This window comes from Canis lupus, chromosome 2 (assembly GCF_003254725.2).
Source record: "Canis lupus dingo isolate Sandy chromosome 2, ASM325472v2, whole genome shotgun sequence".
Lineage (NCBI taxonomy): Eukaryota > Metazoa > Chordata > Mammalia > Carnivora > Canidae > Canis > Canis lupus.
This window is the reverse complement of record NC_064244.1, coordinates 79,853,834-79,872,884: the sequence shown is the minus strand read 5'-3', so window position 1 is coordinate 79,872,884 and position 19,051 is coordinate 79,853,834. Positions and strand designations below refer to the sequence as shown.

General features: G+C 52.7%; 1 protein-coding gene across 4 annotated transcripts in view; it reads right to left on the bottom strand.

The window, feature by feature from the left end:
* The window catches only part of SPATA21 (spermatogenesis associated 21), a 30,963-nt gene extending 12,429 nt beyond the window's left edge, over positions 1-18,534 (bottom strand). Inside the window, exons 1-13 of one of the 4 annotated variants that reach the window (XM_049106835.1) lie at positions 18,321-18,532; positions 16,767-16,815; positions 16,573-16,603; positions 16,347-16,474; positions 14,287-14,438; positions 11,602-11,794; positions 8,962-9,260; positions 8,551-8,599; positions 7,303-7,682; positions 6,844-6,941; positions 4,694-4,831; positions 2,276-2,347; positions 2,043-2,160 (exon numbers count right to left, since the gene is read on the bottom strand). In XM_049106835.1, the coding sequence (XP_048962792.1) occupies positions 2,043-2,160; positions 2,276-2,347; positions 4,694-4,831; positions 6,844-6,941; positions 7,303-7,682; positions 8,551-8,599; positions 8,962-9,260; positions 11,602-11,794; positions 14,287-14,438; positions 16,347-16,454 (1,607 nt within the window). In that variant the 5' untranslated portion in view covers positions 16,455-16,474; positions 16,573-16,603; positions 16,767-16,815; positions 18,321-18,532. Of the gene's footprint in view, positions 1-2,042; positions 2,161-2,275; positions 2,348-4,693; positions 4,832-6,843; positions 6,942-7,302; positions 7,683-8,550; positions 8,600-8,961; positions 9,261-11,601; positions 11,795-14,286; positions 14,439-16,346; positions 16,475-16,572; positions 16,816-18,320 lie in introns of all 4 variants that reach the window. The other 3 variants (XM_049106836.1, XM_049106833.1, XM_049106834.1) reach the window with 3 other exon arrangements.
* Positions 18,535-19,051: the final 517 nt, after the last annotated feature.

Sequence of the window (19,051 nt, the reverse complement as noted above, 5' to 3'; positions counted from 1 at the left end):
GACAGGGGATCCCTCAGTGGCTCAGCGGTTTGGTGCCTGCCTTTGGCCCAGGGCGCAATCCTGGAGACCTGGGATTGAGCCCCACGTCGGGCTCCCTGCATGGAGCCTGCTTCTCCCTCTGCCTGTGTCTCTGCCTCTCTCTTTTTTCTCTGCGTCTCTTGTGAATAAATAAATAAAATCTTAAAAAAAAAAGAAAGAAGAAAGAAAGAAAGAAAGAAAGAAAGAAAGAAAGAAGAAAGAGAAAGAAAAGAAAGAAAGAAAGAAAAAAGAAAGAAAAAGAAAGAAAGAAAGAAAGAAAGAAAGAAAGAAAGAAAGAAAGAAAGAAAGAAAGAAAGAAAGAGGTGAACACCGACATCCACAACGACATGGACAAGTGGAGAAGCTGACACTGGGCGCTTCTATGGGTGTGAGGTTGCCAAAAGGGAAAACCAATCCGTGATGGAAAACAAACCAGGAGAGTGATTGCCTCCGCAGGGGTGGGTTCGGAGACCGACTGGCAAGGATCCTGAGGGGCACTTTCAGGAGTGATGGTAAAGTTCTACATAACTTGAGAGGGGGGTTCAGGTTGCTCGGGTGTGAGCATTTGCTGAGAGTCACACGCTAGTGATGTGTGTGTTTCACCTGTATGTAAATTATACCTCAAATAATGAAAAAAGCCCTAAATAAGCAACGATCTTTAGTTATTGATACGTATGCTCAAGTATTTAGAGAATACTGAAGATCATTTATCTTGAATAAAAAATTACCCAAATGGATTGATGAATAGAGGGATGGGTAGATAAAACAAGCATGGGAGAAAGGCAACGGTGGAATCTAGGTGGTGCGCATATAAACGTTCACTGTGAAATTCTCTTCATTTTGCTGTGTATTTGAAATTTTCGGTAAACAAAGGGAAAAAAACAAGCAGTGAAAATTTAAAACAGAAAGCAAGAGAGTAATGGTTAGTTCTTATTTGGGGAGAGAGTGCTTTGTGATTGGGGGAGGGCACACAGGGCTTCGATGTTATTGGAAATGATCTATTTTTAAAGACTTTTTTTTTTTTTTTTAAATTTCAGAGAGAGAGAGCGCGTGCAAGCATGAGCAGGGGCAGGGCCGGACTGAGGGAAAAGCAGATTCCCCACCGAGCAGGGACCCCGATGAGGACTCGATCCCAGGACTCTGGGATCCTGACCTGAGCCGAAGGCAGATGCTTAACTGACTGAGCCACCCAGGAGTCCCAGAAATGATCTATTTGTAAACTGGGGAAATGGACACATGGGGAATTTGTTTTGTTGTTTTTAAAATTATACATTTATGTTCTTCAGAATCATATATATTTAGAGTGATTTATAGATGCTGGGAGGAAAAAAGACCTTTTGTCTTGGGATTGCCAAGGTGATGTTGCTGAAATAGCCTGCTCTCTTTCCCCCTCCTCTGGCCCCATGCGGACGAGGCCTGGTCTCAGTGGCAGGGACAAGCCTCTATGTGACACACAGAGAGACCAGCTGGGCCATTTTGCCAGCACGCTTTGCTTTTAGCCCTGGAGTGTTGATGTTCCTTTTGTATGTAGCTATACCTTCCTTAGCTGAACCACTACCACCACCCCAGCCCACTCTGGAGACATGCGGAGGCTTCCATCCCCAGCGCTCTCTGGCCCCAGGCAGTCTCCACCACATTCCTGTTCTGGGATGCTGTGTGGGGTACCGCAAGAAAGAATTCCTCTTATTGCTGAATCTGTTCGACTAGAGGGGTAGGAGCATGGGGCTGACGGTTGGCATCCTTCCCACTGTGAGAAGAGCCTAGCTGAGCTTGAATTCAGGGTACAGAGATGAGCAGGAGAGATAGCCTTCCTGGTATCATCTGATCTCCTGGATCCAGCCGTTCTTGCAGCCATGATCGGTTATGTGAGCCAATATAGTCCCTTTTTGCTTAAACCAGTTTTATGTGGATGTTTTTCACTTGCAACTAAGAGTCCTAACTCTCAAAGTTCCTCAGCTGCCCAAAATACTAGGAGCCATTTCTGTGTCTGCAACCCTCCACCCCCAACCACCAGCCCCACTCACTTGGTGATCTCCTCTAAGGCTGTCTCAGGTAAGGCCAGCATCTCCACCAGCAGGGACAGGATCTCAAAGAATAGGGTGTGGGGGTTGGGGGGAGCCATGTCTGCCAGGGCGTTCTGTTCTGGGGACATGGGATGATGTCTGCAATTACCATTTGGTAGTTCCGGAGGCCCACTGTCCACCAGCCACCAAGCTCCTCACCAAGCTCCCCTTCCTCTGGGCTTGTCCCTACTCACCCACGGAGCAGAAGAAGCGCCTGGTGTCTGTCAGCACAGCCAGGAAGTCCTTGAAGCCTACACGACCATCCCCTGCAGAGGCCAGAGGTAGAACAGTGGGCAGGGGCCTTCCAGAGTGGGCCCAGGCATTGCAGCCTGGGCACGGTTATTATCATTTACTCAATGGGTTTGGTTATAAAACACACAGGAGACACGTATGCCACACGTATATAGCACACATTCAATGCAGCAAGTGCAGTGCACACTGAAAAGTAGAAGGTGAAAATTAAAATCTCCAGTGTTGGAACCTCCCAGATCCTAGAGGCAGCAGCATGGGCTCACATCCCTGGTCCTTCACTTACTATCCATGAGACCTTGGCAAAGCCCCAAACCCCCCTAGGCCTTAACTTTCTCATCTATAGGGTGAGGATAACCATTACCTATCTCATGGGAGATCGAACGAAGCAAAGTGCTTAGAACAGGGCTGTGTGTATTATACAAGTTCACTAAATGTCATTAACTGTTATTATTACCAAGTGCTAGTCACTGCATGAGAATTCTATACCCACAAGATTCCCACCTCGGCCTTCCAGGCCCTTCAGGACCTGCTCTATTACCTGTCTCCAGTCTCACCTGGGGCCAAGCACCCCCAGCATAGATCTCTTCTTCCACTGGGGCCATGTTCCCTGCTCTGGGCCTTTGCACATGCTGCTTCTTCCTAGAATCCTCTCCACTGCCCTCCAAACCTTTAGTCAACATCCTATGCATGCTTCTGCTTGACCGTCCCTGCCCCAGAGACGTCAGATCTGACTGGGTCAGCTGCCCACTACACACTCATAAAACCCTGTATTTCAACCACAACTCATAAGGTCTGGAATTTAATGGAGGTGCCGGAAGGCAGGGACTGGGTCTGTTTGGTTCTGCACTATTGTCCTCAGGGCTTAAGACGGGAAGATCTTGGGGGCGCCTGGCTGGCTCGATTGGTGGAACACGCGACTCTTGATCTCAGGGTTGTGATTTTAAGCCCCACATTGGGGGTAGAGATTACGTAAATAAATAAAACTTTTATTTATTTATTATTTATTTATTTATTTATTTAATTTTATTTTTTTTAATAAAACTTTTAATACAAGACGGGTACGTCAGGGCTCCTGGGTGGCTCAGTGGTTGAGCATCTGCCTTTGGGTCAGGTCATGACCCCAGGGTCCTGAGATGGAGTCCCCCATCAGGCTCCCCGCAGGGAGCCTGCTTCTCCCTCTGCCTCTCTCTGTGTCTCTCATGAATAAATAAATAAAATCTTAAAAAAAAAAAGACAAGTAAGTCTCAGCAGATGTTTTCTGAACTACTAGACAGATGAATGGTCTCTAATCACCCTCTGGAGGTGCCTCTTATTCCCATGTCACAGATGGAGCCCAAGGCACAGAGAAAAGCAAACTGTTGCCGAAGAGTCATATAGGGGCAGAGCTGGGCTGAATTTCGGGCTTGTGTGTGTGGATTCGCCCCCGTGCAGTGATGGAGTGTGCCCAGGCCCCTACAGCCCCACTGCTCCCCATGCCCTGTGTCCAGCCAACCAAACCACATGGGGTTCCTCTCATGCTGCATTCTCTTCCCTTTGCGTATTTTATTTCTAGCAAGAGGAATGCCCTTCTTCCTTCGGTCCCTGCCTAATCAGTATTTAAGCTTTTACAATTTGGCTCAAGCATCACCTCCTCCAGGAAGCCTTCCTTCCTGATCCCTTCCTCCAAGCCACCTTAAGCGCTGCTTCCTTTGGTGACTCTCACTCCTGTGTCACTATGTGAGCATCTCAAATGCAGGTCTCCTGGGTCTTACATATCTCTCCATTCTCAGTGCCCAGCACAGAAATGTGCAAACAGTGGGCATTTAATAAATATTTACTGGATGAATAATACTAGCAGCTCAGTGTCTCCTGGATACATTCTGTGCACCAGGCATTGAGCTCAAAGCTCTGCCTGGATTATCTCTTTTGCTTTGCAGCAGCCTGGTGAGATGGATACTGCTCTCAGCCCCATTATACAGACACTGAGGCTTGGTGGACTTCAGTGACTTGTCCAATGTCACACAGCTGGTCAAATCGATTCATGGGAGAATGTCCTGTGGAGCACACACGCAGGCCTAGAAGGGAGGGATCTCAGAGATCACCTACATCCTGGGGTCAAGAGGTAGGTCACGGTCATCTCTGAGTCCCCAGCACCTGGCACTGAGTAGGTGCTCAGAGAGCATTAACTTTGGGGGCCGGGACCAGCTACATCGTTTGTGGGTGCCGGTGCAAAATGGACACGCAGGATGGGGCCCCTCACCCAAAAATTTATGAAAAATCTCCAGACCTGCAACAGCAGAGCATCAAACCACACGCAGGCCGCAAAGGCCTCACCTTGCTGGCCCCGCCCGGGACTCCGGAGGACACCTCCCCCGACTCACCATCGACATCAGCACTCATCAGGGCGTCCTCTACTTGAGCCGGCGTCAGGGAGATGCCCACCAGCAGCAGGATGTTCCCCAGGCTCTGTGCATCCACCTCGCCATGGCCATTGAAGATCTCAAAGTAACTGCGGAAGGCTGGGGCGGACAGCGGGGTCACGTGAGGCGAGGACACGCCTGGTTCCCACCTCGTCCATCTCGCCCCTTCCAACCACCCTCCTGTCCTGCATCCTGTACCCCTATGGCTGGGCAGGGGGGCACAGGCAACTATGAGAGTGGCAGTGGAAGGCGCAGCCACACTTGCTCACTCCGCTCTATTCCAGGGTCAGGCCAAGGGTTCAGCGGGTGTGCAAAAGCTAAGCTCGTTAGTGACCTTCACTTTGTGCCAGGAGCACACCCACGTTAGGACACCCCTACCACGTGCCAGGCACTGTGCTAGGCTCTCTAGAGCCACGTGTTCCTTTAATTCTTACAACAGCCTCGTGGGAGCGGAATGCTTGTTCCTTTGGCCATGGTAGGGAAACTGAGGCTTACAGCAATGCCACCGAAATTCTTCTGTTGAAGCCCTAACCGCCAGTACCTTAGAGTGTGACTGCGTTTAGTGACAGGGCCTTTAAAGAGGTGGTTAAGTTAAAATGAGACAGTAACGTGGGCCCTAACTCAATCTGACTGGGGTCCTTATAAGAAAAGGACATGTTGGGATTCCTGGGTGGCACAGAGGTTTGGCGCCTGCCTTTGGCCCAGGGCGTGATCCTGGAGACCCGGGATCGAATCCCACATCGGGCTCCCGGTGCATGGAGCCTGCTTCTCCCTCTGCCTATGTCTCTGCCTCTCTCTCTCTCTCTCTCTCTCTCTCTGTGACTATCATAAATAAATAAAAATTAAAAAAAAAAAAAGAAAAGGACATGTGGAAACACAAGAGACACCGGCATGTGTGCGCAGAGGAAAGTCCACGTGAGGACACAGGAGAAGGCGGCCACTTGTAGGCCGAGGGGAGAGGCCTCAGGAGAAACCAAATCTGCTGACACCCTGATCTGAGCCTGTGACCTCCTGATCTGTGTGATGCTCCACTACGGCAGCGCAAGCCGACCATTCACAACTGCCACGGGCAAGTCACCGTACATCTCTGAGCCTCGATTTTCTTATCTGTGAGAGGGGCAGAGCGGTCCATCCTCCGAGAGCAGTTGTGTTAATTCAGTGCCTGGCACGTGGTAGCTCCCTGACACACAGAACTGAAATGGGGAGGGGAAGGGGGACTAGGGTCTAGGGTTGGGGGCAGTGGGGACCCACCAAGGGCAGGCACACCAAAAAAGGGGAAGAACAGAATGGTTCTTAAAATCAGATGTGACCGTAGTGCTTGGTGGTTTGGGCCATCAGAGCGGGGCAGCTGGAGGGGGCGGACGGTCGGTCGTGGTGGGAACCCCGCGTCTCTGCGCCACAGAAGGATGTTGCCCGTGAACTCTGCTCTAGGGTGTGGGGCAGAAGGGCCTCTCCGAAAATGGCTAGAGGGTTGTAATGCTAAAGGAGCGAGGAGGGGGTCATGGAGAGCCAGAGAGCGCGTTCAGGAAGTCAGAAGAAGGGGCCAGTGGAGAGGCCACAGATCTGGGGGAGGAGTGAAGGGCGGAGGGAGGACAGACAGGGATCTGCGGGGCCTGGGCTGGGGCTCAGAGCTCCCTCCTCCTCCTCCTCCTGGGGGCAAGTGGGGTCCTGTGGCCCAGCGCCAAGAACGATGGAGACGAAGGGCACAGAGTCTCCCCCAGGCGGTTGTTCAGAACTTTAGCATTTTTTGGAGGGGGTGGGGAGGTTGTGGTGGGAAATGGGACTTGTCCAGGGTCCCCTTTCTTGTTACACTGTGAGGGATGGTCTAGGGCAGCGGGGGAGCCCCAGAGCCCTGCCTCCCCCCCTCCCCAAGCCGCCTCCAAAGGCCACGGGGGCCGATGGGCTTGGGTTGCAGGAGCCAGAAATGCCTCCGAAACATAAAGAAGTGTGCAGGACCCGCTCCACTTACTCGGAGAGGTGGCTCTGGACCTGGAAGAGGATTGGACCCCAGGGAGAGGGCCCAGGGTTCGCTCTGGCTCCCCCCCCCCCCCCCGGCCGTGGCCCAGGGCTGTGGTGGGCATCGGGCTTCCCGGGCAGGCCTGCGCCCTCACCTTCCTCCTGCCTCACGGTGAGCTGCTCCTCGAGCCTCTCGAGCCTCTCGTCCCAGGTCTGGTAGAGCGTGAAGAGGCCGCGCTCCTCCAGCTCCTGCTGCTGAGGACAGGCCCCGGCACAGGGCACACATCCAGCCACCCCGCCCCGGCCCACCCCGGCCCGGCGGCCCCCAAGCGCGAGGAGAGGGCCAGGGGAAGGGGGGGCCCGGGAGGACCCGGATGGGGGGGGCTCCGGGAGGTCAGGGGGCCTCGGAGTGACCCGGGGGAGGACGAGGCAGGGGTCAGGGGACGTGAAGGGGAGGGACACGCCATCGGGGAATTAGAAAGAGAAAAGCTGGCAGGGATGGGGGAAAGGAGCTACGCAGGAGGGGACCCCGAGAGGGAACAGGTGCGGTGGCAGGGGCAAGAGTCTAGACGGGAGCCGCCAGGGACGGCGCGCCCTCTCGGGGTGGCCCCTACCGCGCCTTGGTGCCGGTCAGGCTCCTGTCCCCGCTCCAGGGCTCCGCTCTTCTCCAGCCCGTGTCCAGGCCTGCGAAGGGCCCCGAGGCCGGGCCGGGGGACCCCCGGGGGGCAGGCGCCCGGGCCCAGGAGGGAGCCATGGCAGGGGCCGAGGCCGGGCTCTGAGGCAGGGCTGGGGGCAGGCTCTGGGGGGCCGAGGCGGGCGCGGGGGTCAGGGTCCGCGGGGACCTCCGGGCCTTGGCCGCCCTCCGGCGGGTGGCCTCCTCCTCCTCCACTTGGAGCAAGCACTTCATGAAGCCCTGCCGGAGGTTCCCGAGGGTCTGGGCCCCTGCGGCCACCCTGGGCTCCGGAGGCCGCTTCTGCACTGTGTCCCTCACCTCCTGGGGACAGGACAGGGGCGTGGGTCCGGGAGGCCTCCAGCCACCAGACTGTCCCACAAAGCTTCCCCTGCCACTCGCTCTCCGCCGCAGCCTCGCACTGCCCGTCCTGTCTGGGCCCCCGGAGGATCCCCTGCAAACCTCCCGTGCACCCGCCTGGGCTCTGCTGTCCCCCAGCGCCACGAGCCGGGGCCTCGAGTGGGTCACCGCCGCCCCATCACTCGTTTCTTCACTGGGATCAGCACAGCCTCCGTGGCCGTGTCCATACCGGCCACTTGCCGCCTGACCAGAGGGTAAGCTTCACGAGGGCAGGACTCGTCTGCCTCTTTTATCCACGACTGTCCAGTGACAACACGCGGGAGGCACTTAATAAATACCCACTGATTCACCTGACAAATCTAGCCACCTCCTGCGTCTGTCCCCCCTATTACAGGGGCAGATCACCTCCACCCCACCTCCAGCCACCAAGCCAGGCCATGTAGACTCCTGTCCAGCCCTTCCTCCCAAGTCAGATGCAGCTCTTGCCTGTCGCGCTGTCCCTAAAGCACCCAGTTCTATCTTGTCCATCAGCATAAACATGTTATATTACCTTCCTTCTAAAAAAAAAAAAAAATCTCCTCTGACAAACCCAGCTACCAGCCCAGGGTTCTGCTCCTCTTTCCAAGCTCCAGGGTATAAAGGGATCCTTTGCTCCTGACCCAAGATGCACACACATGTGTACATGCATGCACACTCACACAAGCACACAGGTGAATCCACATTCACAGCTTCCCCAGCTGGACCCAAATACCATCCCCGTCCCACATCTGCCTCCCTCCTCACCCTGGTTCCAGACTCGCACCTTCCCCATCCCTACTCGGGCTCCACTTACCAGGGGAGGAACAGGCCTTGGTGCTGGCTCGGTCTCCACAGTCTTGACTCTAAAAAAGGGAGAGACCCCAGGCTAGCAGAGGGTCAGCTCGAGGGTCGTCCTTTGCACCGACCTTCCCCCAGCACCCAGGACACTCAGGTCCACTATCCCAGCTTCATTCCTCCGGCCTTCTAATCTCAGAGGGGGCCCTCATTCCCTCACATCCCCATGGTTAAAGTACAGGTTTGCAGAACAAAGAATTCTGGTGTTAGAGCTATCATACAGATGGGGAAACTGAGGCCCAGAAGGGCATGAGTGGTCCGTGGTCCTACATCAGGTCAGGAGCAATCAGGACTAGAATTCATCTCATCTATAACTTAATTGTTGGGTCAGGGAGTTGGGTAAGGGACAGCACCCCAGAGGATGACTTACCTTCCTTTGAGTGGCTCAGGTCCTGGTGTGGATGGCGAGAAGGAGTCGGCCGTGTTTTCTTCCGGAGCTGCCCTGTCCTTTAGGGGCATTGCCTCCTGGGGACTCTCCTTCTGTCCCCCTGGGCCAGGCTCTAGTAGAGCCTCCTGTGGCCTGATGTGTGGGGTGTCCACCCTCTTGGGGAGCTTGTCTCCAGGCCGCTGCCCACAGCTGTCCAAGATGCAAGAGGTCTCCACTGGCTGTGCTATGTCTGGCCCATTAGCTGCCTGCTGACCTGGGCTGGGCTGACATGCTGGGCCCTGCTGAGGACAGGACACCAAAATGAGGAGCCTGGATCCTGGCTCCCAGGTGAGCCTCAACACTCACCGGGAGACCAGTTATCCCAGGCTTACTGTGAGCCAGGCACTGCAAGCATCCTCTTACTGAGTGCTCTCAGCATCCCTAGAAGGCAGCACAGACCCTCGTTTTCAGGGACAAGGACGCTGAGGCCCACGGGAGTCACAGCCTACCCAAAGTCATAGTCCACGCTGCTCTGCAGACAAAGAAGGGGAGCTTGGAGGAATTGAGGTGGTTCCCTTTAAGTGGATTTCCTAATGGACAAAGAATCCTTCATGGTTCTCCCTAAAGAGGGGGTTACATTACCTGATTTCAAGACTTATTTTATTTTTTTAAATATTTTATTTATTTATTTATGAAAGAATATGAGACACAGAGAGAGAGAGAGAGGCAGAGGCACAGGCAGAGGGAGAAGCAGGCTCCACGCAGGGAGCCCAACATGGGACATGTTCCCGGGTCCCCCAGGATCAGGCCCTGAGCTGAAGGCAGTGCCAAACCGCTGAGCCACCTGGGCTGCCCTCAAGACTTATTTTAAAGCGACTTATCATCAAGACAGTGTGGTCCTGGAATAAAGATAAATATATGCATGCAGAAATCAGCTCACACATACATGCTCAACTGATTTGCAACAAAGGTGTAAATTCAGTAGGAAATAGTCTTCAGCAAATAGTGCTAGAATGGTTGGATGGCCATGAGCCAAAACCTGAACCACGATCCAACATGTCATGCACAAAAATTAACTCTAGACGGATCATAAATTTATCTATTTAGTTATTCTATTTTATTTTTAAAAGATTTTTATCTACATATTTGACAGAGAGAGAGCACACATAAGCAAGGGGAGCAGCAGAGGGAAAGGGAGAAGCAGACTCCCCACCAAGCAGAGCTCAACCCCAGGACCCTGGGATCATGACCTGAGCCAAAGGCAGATGATTTAATTGATTGAGCCACTCAGGCACCCCAAGATGGATCATAAATTTAAAGATTAAGCCTAAAATTATAAAACTTCTTGAAGAAAACGTAGAATGTCCGATGTGACCTTGGGTTCAGCAAAGACGTGCAAGAAATAACACCAAAAACTCGACCCCAGGGACGCCTGGGTGGCTCAGCAGTTGGGCGTCTGCCTTTGGCCCAGGGCATGATCCTGGATTCCCAGGATCGAGTCCCACGTCGGGCTCCTTGCATGGAGCCTGCTTCTCCCTCTGCCTGTGTCTCTGCCTCTCTCTGTGTCTCTCATGAATAAATAAATATAAAACCTTTAAAAAAACAAAAACAAAAACTCAAGCCCTAAAGAAAAGATTGATAAATTAGGCTTTATTAAAATTCAGAATTCGTGTTCTTTGAAAATCACTATTAAGAGAAAGGAAAAGACAAGTCACAGGCTGGAGGAGAATATTCACCAGTCACATATCTGATAAAGGACTTGTATTTTGAATATGTAAGAACCCCAACTCAATACTAAGAAGACAAAAAACTTGATTAAAAAAAAAAAGGCAGAGAGTGAAAAGATGATCCATAAAATGGAAGCAAAAATGTGTGACTCATGTATTTCATTAGAGACTAGTACCCAGAATGTATAAAGAACTCTTAGAAAAGGACCAATCCAATTTAAACAATGAGCAAAGTATTTGAATAGACATTTCTCCAAAGAAGATATATAGATGGCCTATAAGTGCATTAAAATATGTTCAGCATTGGGGCACCTGGGTGGCTCAGTCGGTTGGGCATCTGACTTCAGCTCGGGTCATGATCCTGGGGTCCTGCTCGAGCCCCACATTGGGCTCCCTGCATGGATCCTGCTTCTCCCTCTGCCTGTGTCTCTGCCTCTCTCTCTGTGTCTCTCATGAATAAATAAATAAAATCTTTAAAAAATAAATAAATAAATAATCTTAAAAAGAAAATGAGTAAAAAGGCATTTGTAGTCAAATAAGTTTTAAAAAGGCACCAAGCTCCAACCATCTCCTGCAAGGTCCCACAGAGCTCAGCAGCTAAGGAAGAGCTTCTAGAATATCCTAGTGTAAAGAAAACCCGTTGAGCTTTGTTAAATCCAGCAGGACCCTATGTTTATTGTAACCAGAAGCCCTCAAACTCCTCCCCGCCCCCAGCACCCATTGACATAGTTGCAAAGTCTTGCAATCAAGAACATCCAGAATGTCCCAGTGACCCACAGACACCCGACATTTGACGATACTTGACCTCTCCAGGGCGCGGAGAGAAATAGATGCAAGTGTACCGAAATGGGGGCTCTCAGTGTCCCCCGTGGGCGGTCCTTCTGTGCCCTCCTGCCCACGTCTCCGTGGACATTACCTGGTGGCTCTGGAGGACCTGGCCCTTCACCGTCCCTGGGTTCTGCTGTCTCCCCTGCTGAGTCGCGGTTTGCTTCCTTTCAGGTGCTGCAGGGACCCTGGAAGGCAGCGCCCCCAGCTCACTTCTTGGCTTGGCCTGCTCCCGGCCTGCTTGCAGCTCCCCGGGGCCTTCCTGGGGGGCTGACTGCTTCTTCCTGGGGAGGACAACAAAGAGATACCTCAGCTCCTGGATTGGGCCACGGTTTTATATTCTTAGACTCCTAAGTGGTTCCCCAGAGCGCCTGTGCAGGACTAGACACGCCACAGGGGCAGACTTAAGGCCGGAGAGAATGAGTGAAGGACTGACACAAATTCCCCAAATCCCACACACTGTGATGTCAATCTTTAGGGGAGTTAGGATTTTATTATTATTACTATTGTTGTTGTTGTTTAGAAAAAAAAGAAAAATCGGGGACACCTGGCTGGCTTGATCGGTAGAAAATGTGACTCTTGGGGATCCCTGGGTGGCGCAGCGGTTTGGCGCCTGCCTTTGGCCTAGGGCGCGATCCTGGAGACCTGGGATCGAATCCCACGTCGGGCTCCCGGTGCATGGAGCCTGCTTCTCCCTCTGCCTGTGTCTCTGCCTCTCTCTCTCTCTCTGTGACTATCATAAATAAATAAATAAAATATTTAAAAAAAAAAAAAAAAAGAAAATGTGACTCTTGATCTCAGGGTTGTGGTTTGAGCTCCATGTTGGGTAGAGAGACTACTTCAAAATAAATCTTGGGGCACCTGTGGGGGGGCTCAGTTGGTTAAGCATCTGACTTGGTTTCAGCTCAGGTCATGATCTCAGGGTCATGGGATCAAGCCCTGCATCAGGCTCCACACTCAACAGAGAATCTGCTTGAAATTCTCACTCTGCCCCTCCCCCTACTGCATGCGTGTGTTCTCTCTCTCTCTCAAATAAAGAAATAAATTTTGAAAGAAGAAAGAAAGAAAGAAAGAAAGAAAGAAAGAAAGAAAGAAAGAAAGAAAGAAAGAAAGAAAGAAAGAAAGAAAGAGGGCAGCCTGGGTGGCTCAGTAGTTTAGCGCCACCTTCGGCCCAGGGCATGATCCTGGAGTCCCGGGATCGAGTCCCACGTCGGGCTCCCTGCATGGAGCCTGCTTCTCCCTCTGCCTGTGTTTCTACCTCTCTCTCTCTCTCTCTGTTTCTCATGAATAAATAAATAAAATCTTTAAAAAAAAAAAAAAGAAAAATCAGAGAGAACTGGGTTACACAGAAGTTGAGAGACTTGAAGACAAGACTTGAGCCTAGGGTCACGAGGCTACAGGTGACAGCTCAGGATTTGAATCTGCCACTCAGATCTCACTTTCATGTTCTGGGTTCTGGAGTACCTTCCCCAGGCTTCTTCCTTTTTTTTTTTTTTTTTATTAAAAGGTTTTATTCATTTATTCATGATAGACATAGAGAGAGAAAGAGAGGCAGAGACACAGGCAGAGGGAGAAGCAGGCTCCATGCCGGGAGCCTGACATGGGACTCGATCCCGGGACTCCAGGATCGCGCCCCGGGCCAAAGGCAGGCACTAAACCGCTGAGCCACCCAGGGATCCCCCCAGGCTTCTTCCTATGGATGTGCATATATATTTGTCGTGGGGACTTATTTCATTACCATCTTGAAATAATTGCTTAATTTTATATAGTTACAATTATATTGCATACATAGTTTTGCAATCTATCTTTAATGATCGTTACAACGTAAATGTTTTCCCTGCCAAAAAGTCTTTCATAAACGTGCTTTTTAAGTGAAAGTATAAAATTCCATATTTAATTTTATTTACTTATTTTTTTTAAGTAATCGCTATATCCAACCTGGGGCTTGAACTCACAACCCTGAGATCAAGAGTCGTACACCTCACTGACTGAGCCGGCCAGGGGCCCCCCAAATTCTATATTTTATAGATAACCATACTTGACTTTACCTTTCCTCAATTGCGGGTATTTAAGGCATACTGGCATTTCCAAGTTTTTAGTATTGAAAATGACACAACAGTGAAAAAGCTTGCATAAAACTTTGCCTGAATCTCCAATTATTTCCTTTGGGTATATTTCTAGAAATAGATAGAAGTAAAGGCATTTTTAAAAAATATTCTATTTATTTATTCATGAGAGAGAGGCAGAGACACAGGCAGAGGGAGAAGCAGGCTCCCTGTGAGGAGCCCGATGGGGGACTCGATCCTAGGACCCCGGGGTCACGCCCTGAGCCGAAGGCAGACGCTCAACCACTGAGCCACCCCGGTGGCCCTTAAAACTAAAATCTTAAAAAAAAATTAAAAAGATTTACATTCTCACTATAGACAAGTCAAAAAAATATACAGCATTTAGAAAACAGTAACAATAATGCCACGTAAATGTGTTTCTGCCTCTCTTTTTCACATTCTTCCATTGATTCAGTGAACACGTATTTACTGAGCATCTGCTGTGTGCCAGGCCCGGTCCCAGGCAGGAGGGATTGGGGCTGAGCAGGACACATAAAAGAAGCTTTGGGAAGTGGGGGAGGGGGAAGGTTCCAGGAGTAATTATGAAGCGTGGTTTGTGCTGCACGACAGAGAAGCAGGGGCGCTCTGGCAGGGACTCCTGCCTCGTCCCTGTCCCCCACGTGGCTTGCAGAGATCTCTCCCGGACCTTCTCCAAGAAGTCCCCAGCTCACCCTGGTCCTGCAGGACGCATCTGCTCCCGGGGCCTGAGCTCCAGAGGCCCGTCCTCCGAGGATTCCCTAGGTCTGGGCCCCTTCTCTGGCCCTCCTGGGGCTGATGAGGGCTGCTTCCCACTGTCCACCCCTGCAACATCTGCAAACGCAACCTGCAACAGAGATGTTCAGGGCGCTGGGCCCAGGGCTGGCCACACGCACCCACTCGGGAGGGCTCCTCCCTCCCCCTGGGCATTGTCCTGGCCGCGGGGCCAGAGAGATCCTGTGCCTGTGCCATTGACTGGACAATGGTGGCAAGGAGGAGACAGGGGCGCCCCCGGAGGGAGCGGCCGGGCCCAGACGCTGTCACTTGGCACTAACGTCTCCAGCACAGGCCTGAGGTCCGGAGTAGCCCCCGAGCCAAGGGGGCTCCCTGAGTCAGCCTGCTCGAGCCCCCCGAAGGGCGGCAAGACCCTGAGAGGACCCAAGAGAGGCCTCCACGATTTCCACCACTTCAGAGCCCAGGCCCTGGACCTGGGTTTTCTTTTTTTTTTAATCTTTATTTTTTTTTAAATTTTTATTTATTTATGATAGTGAGAGTGAGAGAGAGAGAGAGAGAGAGAGAGAGAGGCAGAGACACAGGCAGAGGGAGAAGCAGGCTCCATGCACCGGGAGCCCGACGTGGGACTCGATCCTGGGTCTTCAGGATCGTGCCCTGGGCCAAAGGCAGGCGCCAAACCGCTGCGCCACCCAGGGATCCTTGGACCTGGGTTTTGATGCCCATCCTGGCCGGTCAGTTTCGAGTTTAAACCCGAGGACTGGGAGCTAGTTCCGAGCCTCACTGAGTCAGCGACTCCGGATGACCTGGCTCCATCGACCGATGATGACGGCTGGCACACCAGATTGTGCCGAAAGCCAACACTAAGGTCACCTGTGCTCATGCCTGCAGGGACCGAACCCAGTTGGTCCTCGCCAGGACACATCCAAGACAATGGGGTTCCAAGGGGTGCAGTGGCCAGTGCCCAAGGTCATATGGATGGTGGCACAACGGGACTGAGACCCATCCCATGATTTTGCTCGTTGAACCAATAATCAGGGGTAGAGGTGAAGGGAGCCTCCCCAGCCTCCTTCGGAGACCCCTGCGCCACCTTCAGATGCTCTCCCTGCCCCCAGGGGAAGCCATGACTTGTAACAGAAGCTACTGGAAGAGGGCAATACTTTGGAACATTGACCTTTTTGTATGGTGACATTTTTGGCTCTGGGAAAACTAGATGGGAAGGAGGGCCTGGTCTGTGCTCTTCAGCTCATGCCACTTGGCACTTGGATGGATGGAAGGAGGCTAAGGGGTGTGACAACAGCTTTGGATGCAGGCTGGGGGCTGGGGGGGTGCATGGATGGAAGCCTGGGGCTGCTGCCGGGAGAATACGGGTTATAAAGGGGCTGGAGGCCACGGGAGGCACATAGTAGAGGAAGTAGGAATTCTTGCTTTTGTTCACGCAGCATCTATCCTTGTAAAATCAGTCAGCATTTCATATGCGTGTGTGGTGGTGGGGTGCAGGGGGTTCGGTGAAGCCAACTGAGTGCCACCTCTGGCTCCGTTATACCAAGAGATCCAGGCCACTCTGCCGTGCCAGGGTGACTAATTCAGGGATGAACATGTGACCACGATCTGGGCCAATGACAGTGGTTTCAGAGACTTTTTTCCACTATTGCAAAGACGCTTCCTTCCTGTTGGGGGTGCTATTCCAGAGGATGTAAGATGAGAAGATTTAAGCCTGGAGTGTCCAGGGAAATCCTTGCCATTTTTCAGGGAGAGCCCGCTGGGGAATGGCACATTGGAAGGCAGAGCCAAGAGGCACTCATTTAGCACCTTGATCCAGCCAGACCTGAAGTCTACAGGTAGATTTGTCAGTGACCCAAGCTGAAATATTCTCATGCTCGGCTAGCCCAGTTTCGATTGGATTTCATGTCACTTATAACTGAGTCTTAATTAAAGCAGTTGGGGAGGAAGTCTGGGTAGGGGCGGGGAAAGGGGCCTGCTGGGAATAGCAGGGTCAGAACATGAGGTGCAGGGCCCTTACCTGGCTGACTCCTGATATGGTGGGCTCAGCACCAGGCCTCTTGCTGGCGGTGTTCACCCCAGGACTTGGCTGGGCCCCAGGAGCCTTGATCCTTCCCTCCATGTACATCTGGGCTTTTCTGTTGTCCGCTGTGCCGCAGCCAATGAGGGTACAGAGGGAGGGGTGTCAGTTGCTGTGGTCCCAGCAGGAGAAATCCGATCAAAGTTCCACCCAGCCCATTACCTACCTAAGTCCCTCGTCCGCAGCCCACGTTGAACCTGCGATACAGGGAGAGCCCGACTCAAGGGGAGAGTCAAGGCACCGGAGGGAATGCAGCATGACCAAAGAGCTGGCCACATGCCATTTACCCACAGATTCTTCTTCCTAATTCTTACAATGACTCCGAGGACAAGGAGGCGCTTGGGAAGCAAAGTGACTCACCCAGGGTCCAACACCAGCCGGGGCCACGGAGCAGGAATTCAACTGCGGCCTGTTGGATCCCAAAAACACAACCTTTGTCCTACCACAGCATTTCCTAATGGATGCTCTTTGGTCCTAGTATCGGTCCCCCAGGGTAAACCACAGAAGAGCGTTCTCAGACCAAATGTGTTTGGAAAGAGCAAAGTTAAAATGAAACAGGCTCGGGGTGCCTGGGTGGTTCAGTGGTCGAGTGTCTGCCTTCAGCTCAGGGCGTGATCCCGGGGTCCTGGGATTGAGTCCTGCACGAAGCTCCCCGCAGGGAGCCTACTTCTCCTCCCTCTGCCTGTGTCTCTGCCTCTCTGTGTCTCTCATGAATAAATAAATAAAATCTTAAAAAAAAAATAAAATGAAACAGGCTCTGTGCTGCAGGACTTCTCAGAGCCTTTATTATTTTTTTAAAAAGATTTTATTTTTATTTATTTATTTATGAGAGAGAGAGGCAAAGACACAGGCAGAGGGAGAAGCAGGCTCCATGGTGGGAGCCCGACGTGGTACTTGGTCCCGGGACTCCAGGATCACGCCCTGAGCCGAAGGCGGGCGCCAAACCGCTGAGCCACCCAGGGATCCCCCTCAGAGCCTTTAATATGCATTTTAACCCCCAAGTTCTTCTTGGGGTTAAGGAACAGGAGTTGGGAACATCGGTTTTGGGAACCCCAATGGCCTTGGTAGTTCACCAAAGCAACCCAATCTGCCCCTCCAGCCTGGACACATCCCTTCTAAGGCCTTTTTTGGTGTCTCTCCTGCCTCTCCCATCCAACCTCATATTAGGCTACCCAAACATGCTGTGTTGGCCTGGGCAGCCTCCTGCAGTCCTAACCCCACAGACCCCAGCCTCTGTGCCTCGTCCCACTCCTCTGTCTCTCCATCCACCCCTTCTTATTCTCCAGCCTCCCACCTCTTCTCCAAGCTTCCAGCGCCCTCAGCTCTCCCTCCAGACTCTGAGTTCCTTTGAGGCGACACTAATGTTATTTCTATGGGAGCATCACCGACCTCATTTTACTGTTGACAAGTTTCTAGGGGGTAAATCGACCCCTCAGTAAGACCTTGGAGATCTTGATGGGGCTTCCCCCCTAAATCACGGCCAGCCATCCCCCGGGCCCACAGGAACCTCCTATTTGCTGGGCATGTTTGGGAGCGGTTTTCTATCCCCCCCACCCCCGGAGGTCAGTGGGCTTAGCCTGGAGGCTCAGAGAGGCCCAGCGTCTCGTCTGGCACCACATAGAGGATCTGGATCGGGACCCGGGCCTGTGGCTCTTGGGACTGCTGGTCTCGCTCTATTCTCTCACCTCCAGGGAAGCCCAAGCCGACAGCTGGCCCTGCACCAGGCCCTGAGGGTGCACGGGTTCGCAAGGCTCTCCCCATCTACCAGGGACGCGGAGCAGGTGCCCCAACGGCCACGAACCCGAACCCCCACGCCCTCCTCCTTTCCTTCCATCCTGGCCTCCCCCCGCTCCTCCCGGCAGCTGGCCTGCACCCCCATGATGCAAACAAGACCCCCACTCCCGCGATGCTCACCCCAGGCACGGTGCCTGCCTCCCAAAGGGTCTAGTCCCTCGCTCGGCACAGGGGAGTCAGCGCTGTGACCCAGTCCCTCTCTCTCCCTTGGGTGTTCCTCTCTCCTGCTGTCTCTCTCCCATGAGGGCTCCCTGTGCGTTCCTCTGTCCTCTGGGCCTTCCTGCCTCCTCATCTGGAGGCACCCCCTCCAAGACCCCTCGAACACGCCCCCCATTGTCCACTGTCTCCACCTCAGAACCTCGGGCCCCAGGATTCCGCAAGCTGACGTTTTATGGGGGCAGAGGCTCCAGAAGCGATCCAGCCCTCTTCTGTCCCCATCTGGAGCTTAGAAACTGTGAGAGGGATCCCTGGGTGGTGCAGCGGTTTGGCGCCTGCCTTTGGCCCAGGGCGCGATCCTGGAGACCCGGGATCGAATCCCACGTCGGGCTCCCGGTGCATGGAGCCTGCTTCTCCCTCTGCCTATGTCTCTGCCTCTCTCTCTCTCTCTGTATGACTATCATAAATAAAATTAAAAAATTAAAAAAAAAAAAGAAACTGTGGGAATCTGAACAAGGGACGCCCCCGCCCCCCGCCCCACTGTCGTAGAAGGGCTTGGAACCTGAGGACAGAGTGGAGGGGGCTGGCTGGCCCACAGAGGCCCCGTCCTTCTTTCAGGCGCTCGGTGCCTCAGCCTTTGGTTCACAGCTTTGTTTGCGCATCACCTCAATATCAGAACGTTTTCATTACCCTAA